This window comes from Hyaena hyaena, unplaced genomic scaffold (assembly GCF_003009895.1).
Source record: "Hyaena hyaena isolate Hyena2069 unplaced genomic scaffold, ASM300989v1 scaffold_114, whole genome shotgun sequence".
NCBI lineage: Eukaryota > Metazoa > Chordata > Mammalia > Carnivora > Hyaenidae > Hyaena > Hyaena hyaena.
Window position 1 is genome coordinate 2,137,657 of NW_024080746.1, and position 8,825 is coordinate 2,146,481.

Genomic DNA, 8,825 nt, shown 5'->3' on the forward strand with positions numbered 1-8,825 from the left:
TCTGCTCTGACTTGCTGTGATTTTATTTCACAGTAAATCATAAGATTTGGAGATTTTGTTAATACATCGTTGGTTGATTTAAAAACAAATCAGAGCATACTTTTCTACAAGAAAATTTAAGTTTAAATCACCTGGTATATTCTCTTGAGATGTTTTAGCTCAATTTGTCCTTATAATCATGTTATTTAAAAGAAGAATTGTATTTTTCCATTTTTTCCCCCACAAATCATAGTCCAATGAAAAACTGATCTGTGTACTTTAATGAAAAATGAAAAGTTCTCTCAACATTTTTCTGATTTTCTGTGAATTTCAGTTGAATGGCGGTGGGGACGTAGCAATGCTTGAACTTACAGGACAGAATTTCACTCCAAATTTACGAGTGTGGTTTGGGGATGTAGAAGCTGAAACTATGTACAGGTACTTAATGAAACTTTTTACATCATCCAGAATTTTTGTTGGGGGTGGGTACGTGAGATTCTTTCCTAATATTGATTGTGATGTATTGAGCAACCTTGTTTTAAGTTCCAGTTCTAAGATTTACCTTCCTTTTAAGTGCTTTATATTTCCTCCTCAGATGTGGAGAGAGTATGCTCTGTGTTGTCCCAGACATTTCTGCATTCCGGGAGGGCTGGCGATGGGTCCGGCAGCCAGTCCAGGTTCCAGTAACTTTGGTCCGTAATGATGGAATCATTTATTCCACCAGCCTTACCTTTACCTACACACCGGAACCGGGGCCACGGCCACACTGCAGTGCGGCAGGAGCAATCCTTCGAGCCAGTTCAAGCCAGGTGCCCCCTAATGAATCAAACACAAACAACGAGGGAAGTTACACAAACGTCAGCACAAATTCTACCAGTGTCACATCATCTGCAGCAACGGTGGTGTCCTAACTACCGGCTTCTTGCTGGGACTTAAACGGACTTGAGTGGGGCGAAATGTTGACAAAAAAAAAAAAAAAAAAGAAGAAGAAGAAAGAAAGAAAAAGAAAAAAATGAACAATCTTTTGTGGTTTCTTGAGAAAACTTTTCATACCCGGTGATACTGTTCAGAAACCCCATTACCTACAAGTGCTGATTTGAAGCGCAGAAGCCGCAGTAAAACAAACAAAACGTCAAAATGTACAAACTATTGGGAATCGATTGTTTTCGGCTGTTATTCTTGTTTGGTCGGTTTTTGTTTGGTTTTGTTTAAATGGGCAAGAAATAGAGATGTGGCTGGAATAAAAGTTAATCAAACTAGAAGACACAAATCTAACATAGTTTTTACGGACCAAGGGACTTGTATAAGCTTTAGCAAAAGGTACATTTTCACCATACCTTTTTTTATATCACAGTATATAGTACACCTTTGTTACCAAATAGGTTCTTCTCCTCCCCGCCCCCTCGGAGCTTCTGCTCTTCAGTACATTCAAGTTCCAAGCCTGACCATGCTCCTTTAACCTAATTACCGTATTCTTCCAGGTGTTTTTGGTTTAAGGCTGGAACTGTTCTTTTTATTTTATTTTTTTTTTAAAGCTGATGTCTTACGACTTTTCCTGAGTCGAAATTGTTTTGATTTCAGCAAGTCAAATCTTGTAAAGGCCCGCCTGTTTTTTTTAAGATTATATGAAGTCTGTGCAAAAGCTTTAAAAAACAATGCCTCTGCCTTGCCTGCAGTACATGCAATGTATGTTACCTTAGTCTCTTTTCTCAGACACTGTTGATAGTTCTTTCCTTGTTTTCCTTTTTTTTCTTTAAATGTATTTATAGTGGTATTCCAAGAGGTTCTAACACATGTGGAATTAAATGTGGCCATTTAGTTATTAATGAATTAATGGTGCAGAACATGTTGGTATTTGAAGTGTTCTCTCCCCTTTGCCCATGTGTAAATGTATCTACCTGTTCCAGATTTGTGCAGGTCCCCCTCCTAATCTTGTACATAACTTGTATTATGTGTAAGTTAAACATTTTATTTTGAACTTGGAATGTTCCCAGTGATCTCCTTCAGCAGGGTGTTTTCTGCCTTGTTTGCATATGACGACGACAACAACAAAAAAGTATCATGACAAGTATTTGCTACCAGTTGGTAGCTGGTGCCCTTATTGTATAATGAGAAAATCTCAGCAAAAGCATGTGTTTGTTTACTTTTTTTTTTTGGTAGCCTAGGTCAGAAACATCATTGTAACCTTAAAACAAGATGCTTTTGTTAGATGACCAACTCAAATAGCTCGGAAGACAGTACTTTAGAACAGATAGTTGTGAGATTATAAAACTGCAAATGTAATTTATCTTTCCCTGTCTCTCCTGACTTCTGCATCTTCTCTTCCTCAGTACTGAGTATCTCCACAGATGTCTCCTTCTCAGAAAACATTTCTTTTCCATTCAGTTGAGATTTAGTTGCATTCAGGTTGTGTGTCGGCCTTCCGTGCGAGGCTCACCGGTTTTCCCTTGCTTCCATTCCTGCACTCTGGTCAGGCGTTTGTTCAGTCAGTTTCTTAGAAATTGCCGCCGACTCACGGGGCTACTTTTAGTACAGGAACCGTGTGTGTGATGTTCCAGGACACAGTCTGGTAATACAATCATCCTTCTTAGAGTTCAAAACTACCTCTAGATTGTGGTAAGCTTTTACTGTCCCCTGAAACAGGAGCCACAAGCACCTTACAAATGCAAAACTAACTTCCTGCAGTGTTTCCGCACGGAACATGGTCTTTCTGGTGTCATGGGCCGTTTTGAAAACGTCTTCATCGATAGACTTTTTAAACATCTTCTTAGGGGCTCTCCCCTCTCCCCAGCTTCCTTATCACTTCTGCTCAGACTGTGTCATTGTAAATACAATTCCTAACTTCTCTAAATCACCCTTTCCTCGCTTTTCAAGGAGGAAGTCACTTGTAGAACACATTAGTGGTTAAAGCAGAGTTATTGTGGCTTTATCGCACTGCAAGCCTTTTTAAGTACTCCCAGGCTGCGTTACTCTGTATGTATAGCCTTCTCTTCAGATCTGCTCCAGTCACTAACTTCTCTTGTAAGCTGACCCTGCCTCACACTTCAAACTGTTTCAGTGATCAAGGGCAGAATTGTGGCCTTACCTTTCTTTGTTTTAACTGTTTACTAGCTTCTTACAAACTTGCTTCTGAATAGTATTTATTCTTCTCTGTTGAGTCATGGAAGTAACCTTTACACACTGCTTTTGGTTCGGAGCGTGGAAATATTTTCAGTGCCGCTTTACTTTGAATGGGCCACAAGTTTCCTCCACTTCCCAGGTTTGGTATTTAGTTACAAAACTATGTTAAATTAACCGGTAAAGGATGAGATACTTTTGAAGAACAAACTATTTCTTATGTAGCTTTGCAGCTCAAATTAATTTTTTTCAAGTTTATGGCTTTATTAAAATGAACTTTGCATTTTTTACTATTTAATTATACCTTATTTTGGCTCTTGGTTTCTTTTAATAAGATAATTTTGAAATACTAGACTGTAAAGCCTTTTCCTGTTTTTTGTTTGTTCTTTTGAAAAACCAAGAATGTACTTATACAGGCATTTCCCTTGCTATTTTATGCCATTCTGCATACCACAAACTAAAGACTGAAATGATTTGTCTGTTGTAGCTTATTTTTTTATCAGTAGTTCTTTTTTCAGCTGCTTTAAAAAAAATTGTTATGGATTTGTGAATCATTTTCCATGTATAATTTATAGGAGCCTTGCCCTCTGGTAATAGCAGAACACAGCCCCTCCTCTGATGGCATTATTAGAGATGTTAGACACTCTTCTTCCAAGGGAGACCACTTCTGTTAGAGAACATTCGAGTTTTGGGTTGTTTCTGGTTTTTTACAATTCTATTTTAGAAGGGTATCTTCTGCTCCCGTGAGCTATGCAATTTCTAAAATTATGCTAGAAGCTGAGTCTGTGATCTAATCTGTTTTTTAGTTCCATTGAATTGATCACATAGATTGGGAAGGCAACTTAAAGGCTTTCAGTGTAGAATGCCCTTTTGATTTTGAATGATTTCAGAATCGAACACTAGTATAATATTTAACCTGCTGCTGACTTTTCTTCAACTGTGGCAACTAAAGGCATCCTCATATGTATGTTAGTGAAATATTTATCCCTCTTGTGCACAGACTTATTTGCGATCATAACTGGTTAGTTTTTGTTCCTTTTTTTTTTTTTTTCCCAATGTAACTGGTACCATCTGTGGGCTCACAGAATATTCCCCATGCGATTTTTGAGAACTTAACTCGTCCTGTTTAACTCGTCCCAGATAATCCACAGGGGGAGGGGTTCCTTTTTTAAACAAAATGCTATTCAATTATTAACCAAGTTACTTACTTTTGATTTCAAAAGCAGCTGTGTTTTCTAATGAGTACTGAACAAATGTGTGTTCGGTACTTCTGATTTTGTTTTCAAGCACTGTAATGTGGGCTGGATGATTAGAAACAATAATATATTAGGGTTTCTATTTAACCCTTTCAGGACTGAACTGTATCTCCTATTAATTTTTCCCCGTGTCGTGATAAATGTTTGCCAGCATTCAGTACTGTGTTGTCCAGATGTAGGTTTATATGCTCATTTTTAGCTTATTTCTTGTACCTTGCAGCATGCTCTACGCATTCAGTCCTTAAGGGGTTTATTTTACAAACTGTGCGCCTGTAAGGTTTATTAGCAATAAGATAGAAAATTGAGCAAGTTTATACCATAATTTTGTAGAAAAATGAATCTGCTCAGTTCCATACTTCATCCATGAGAAACCTGCACTACGGGCAGTTTCAAGGAATAAATAAAAAGGAAACGTAAACCATTGTAAAAGTCTTCTGTTGGATGTGCCTGATGCCTGTGTTATCGTCTTTGATTTCTGAATAGTTGGTGAAGGTAGAATCAAATTACATATTACAGTTTGCATAGTAAAAATCTTACCTTGCTGTCTACATCACATCAAAGTGATAGCGCTGCGAATTTTCTTCTCAGTATTTGTACTATGTAATGCTTTCCAGAGAGATAGTTTAGGGGGGTTTCCCCATGTAAATAAGGAAAAGAGGCAGATCTCCCAACTCTAGTATTTCAAGCTCTGATCTCAACAAGATTAACAAGTATTACTTAGCAGTGGCTTGCTTTTCCAGTACAAAGTTCTTATTTGGGTTGATGTACGAAAGAACATACAATGATGGCTTGTGCTTTTTAGTGGAAGCTCCTAATATGGAGAGAGAAGAGTCTGTGTTTAATATGGAAACAAAGGGGGACCCTGTTTTTAAAAAATTTTAATGTTTTATTTATTTTTGAGAGAGACCGTGTGAGCAGGGGAGGGTCAGAGAGAGAAGGAGTCATAGAATCCAAAGACAGGCTCCAGGCTCTGAGCTAGTTGTCAGCACAGAGCCTGATGCGGGGCTCGAACCCATAAACCGTGAGATCATGACCTGAGCCGAAGTCGGATGCTTAACCGACTGAGCCACCCAGGTGCCCCCCAACGCTGTTTTTTAAAGTTTATTTTTTATCTAACTTCTCTCCTGTCCTCCGCCAAGAAAAATATTATCAGAATTTTGCTAAAGACATCTTGCTCTAAAAATAGTGATTGGTAAATAAGAGACCATTTAGAAGCTTTTAAGGCTCCAGATTGATAGTGATTACTTGATTCAGAGTTCAGAAGAGAATAACAAGTGTCTATTCCTTGCTATAAATATTATGTGAGCCCTTTCCAAGCCATCTTACCAAAGATCCATTAAGTGTATCTTCATCTTTTTGTCACTGCACCTCCGGATGATTGCCATTTATAGAGAGAGAGGGGGCAGGCTACATCAGGTTCTAGCAGTAAGTGGTCACGGAAGGGACTCTTCTCCTTTAAAAAAATAAAAAAGAATCTAGAAAGTTAGACTAAAAAGGAATCCTTAAAAAAGTTAAGTGCTAGGAGATCATGAAGGAGACATGAAGCTGATGTATTTAAAGAGGTTATTCACCTTGACCTGAGGGATAGAGCATAGGGCATAGGGTCAAGTGATAACACTGGAAGCCACAGGCCCGGTCAGAACCTGGAAGAATGTACTGCTTACATGTAGTTTTTTGCATTCAGGATAAAGTCATTTGTGTTCCTGGCACATAGATGTTCAATAAAATTTAGTTAAAGCCGTTAAGCTCACATATGTAGAGTTCATTGAAAAGGCAGATAAATACTACACAAAGGGAGAAGGTTTTAACTACAAGAAACATTCATACCAAACACAAATAGGTTATGGCTGTTGGAACTTACAAGTTTGTTTTGCTTTGGGGAAGCGGCACTTTCAGCTGTGCTATTCTATGAAAACAATGTTTCAAGGTAAGTATGACGCTTAGGTGTGTATCGAATTCTTCCGGGCATTTTGACTGTAGCCCCTGCTTTTCATTTCCTTACATTCTGCCACCTAGCTTGTTCAATGCAAACATGTAAGTCATTTCCAGCGCCTTTATCTGGTTGATAATTTCTGCTGGTGTTGGACAGTAGGGTTACTGGTATTTCTTTAAATCCCAAACTGTTAATCCAGAAGCAGCCGCACCTTCATCATGCACAGGAGGAAAGAGTGTGACTAGGTGGTCTTCACAGTGGCCGCCTGAGCGGTCACTGTTGACAGCTGTTCTTTTACTTAGATGGCTTCTCCTTGCACACCTCCTGTCTCCTCAGGTCTTCCTCACCACACGACACAGACTGATGATAACTGTGTTCCTCATATGGCGTTCAGATGTTTAGACGATACAATGAAAAGTTTGGGGGGAGAATAATTGTGACTTGGAGGACAATGATTGTTACTTTAATCACCAAATGTCCTAGATATTTTGCAAGCTGAGAATTTGCTGGTAGATTCCAAGGTTGCAAACGGTGTGATCTGAGGGAAGAACTTCAGCGGAAGGACAATGGTATATGCAGCTCTTTGCTTAGAAGCATGAATATCCATCCTTATTTCTGGATAATGCCAGAAGTTAGAATTTGTTAGGACATAAGTGGGAATTTTTAAATGGCCAGTCGCATTCTGGGCTCTGAGCTCAGTCAGGGTGTGGCCGTTTCTGAAAATTTCCACTGAGGGCTTGTCTTACTCTGCTCCGGCTGCCATATGAAAATATCATGGGCTGGGTGGTTTCAACAACAGAAATGAATTTTCTCACAGTCCTGGAAGCTGGAAGTCCGATCAGGGCACCAGCCAGCGTGGTCAGGTTCAGGTGAGAACCCTTCCTGGCTTACAGCCGCCCTCGCTGTGGGCCCACATGGCCCACAGAGAGAGAGGGAGAGGGAGACCGAAAGCAAACTGGGCCTTTTCCGAAGGCCACAATCCTATCTGATTTGGGCCCCACCCTCAGGACCTCATTTAACCTTAATTACCCCTCAAGACGCCATCTCCAGATGGAGTCACATTGAGACTTACGTTTCAACATGAATGGAGTAGGGGGCACAGTTCAGTCTGTAGCAGAGCTTATTCTAAAAACCTTGTAAGTTTATCGTGTAAATGACATACAGGTGTCCACCTGTGACAGTATATGGGTTTACAGCATTAAGTCCCGGTTGGGGTTTCTCAATAGTTAGCTAAGATGATGAATGGACTGGGCTGAGGGACAAGAGGTGAGGCAAGATTGTGGGAGAAGTCCCTCTGGCCGCTTCTGAGTTGTTTGATGGCCACTGTTTAATCCTCACCACAACCCTATGAGCTCATGCCTGTTTTAGAGATGAAGAGACAGCCCCAGGACCTGCCCAAAGTCAGGTTAAATTTAACAGAGCTGGCATTTAGATCAGCCTCAGGGGCCCAGGATCCTGCTTCTAAGTGCCACGATTCCCAAGTCACAGTCACCAGAGGATCCGAGGGACTCGGGTTACTAGGGAGTGGTTCTGTGACAGTTCTGTCTTCAGGAACTTTAGAGGAAACAGCCCTATTTCAATCCTCACATTTTACAGTTGAGGAAAACAGCCCTAGAGAAGGTGAAAGATCCAAATGTAATTCTAGATTGAATGCTTTATGAACTCAGAAGTGCTGTTCCGTTGCTAGGTATTAATATTGTCACTATTATTACTAATATTATCATGTTAATATCTCCCGGTTCCCCTAGCCAAGCCTTCCGTGTAAATGATGCACTACATTTCATGATCCTAGAGAGAATGATCCCGTAAACTTCAAAAGTTTTCCATGTTCCAGATGAAGATAATGAGTCTTCATCCCTAATAGGTGTAGTAGCCAATTCTAGCTTCAGGAGTTTTTGGATCTTCTATGTTGTCGTTAGGAAGAGCAGGGGTCAGAGACCAGGGTGGGAATTAATGACCTGAGTGGTGCTCAAATCATAAACCCCATTTTGCCATTGATTTATGTGGGTGGTGGATTCTGCAGCTCTCCACTCTTCCTTTATCCCATTTGTAGGTGGGGGGAACACCATAGATATTAGGAGTGGTGCTAGGGAAAAGCCCTTAACTGGGGCCCTGGTGCTATTTAGCCTCAGAGCCCAGATACGTGCTTTGGTGTCCTCAGTTGGGTTCTGGAGCCCATTTGGCTTGGGTCTTACTGGATCAGTGTGAGTTTAGTTTTCAAGCCTGGTTTTTGTTTTTTCATTCAAGAAAACCGCGATACGACTGTTTTGCATTCACTGTCTCAAAGGTTTAAAAATGTACACCTTCACTGTGATAGCCAATATTGGAGTTAAAATAGTTTTTAAAGTCAGAAACCAAGGCTGGTTACTAGGGAAGGGGGATTTGGTAAGAAAAGCGGAAGCCCACAGGATTGAAGGGAGCCTGAATCATGTTTAGGACTAGAACTCTGTGGGTTAAGGAGCCTGCGTCAGAAGGGTGGTCTGCTCAGGGAGCCTCTCCCCTTGTGCATTCCCTCTCTTCTCCCGAAGTCACCTCCCGAT

At 40.4% G+C, this 8,825-nt stretch overlaps 1 protein-coding gene across 6 annotated transcripts in view; it reads left to right on the forward strand.

Annotated features, from left to right (window-relative positions):
- RBPJ (recombination signal binding protein for immunoglobulin kappa J region) overlaps positions 1-4,784 on the forward strand; it is a 100,434-nt gene extending 95,650 nt beyond the window's left edge. For 5 of the 6 annotated variants that reach the window (XM_039236658.1, XM_039236657.1, XM_039236654.1 and 2 more), the window contains 2 exons: positions 314-417; positions 575-4,784. In XM_039236658.1, coding sequence (XP_039092589.1) covers positions 314-417; positions 575-890 — 420 coding nt within the window. In that variant the 3' untranslated portion in view covers positions 891-4,784. The remainder of the gene's footprint in view (positions 1-313; positions 418-574) is intronic. The other variant, XM_039236656.1, reaches the window with a different exon arrangement.
- Positions 4,785-8,825: the final 4,041 nt, after the last annotated feature.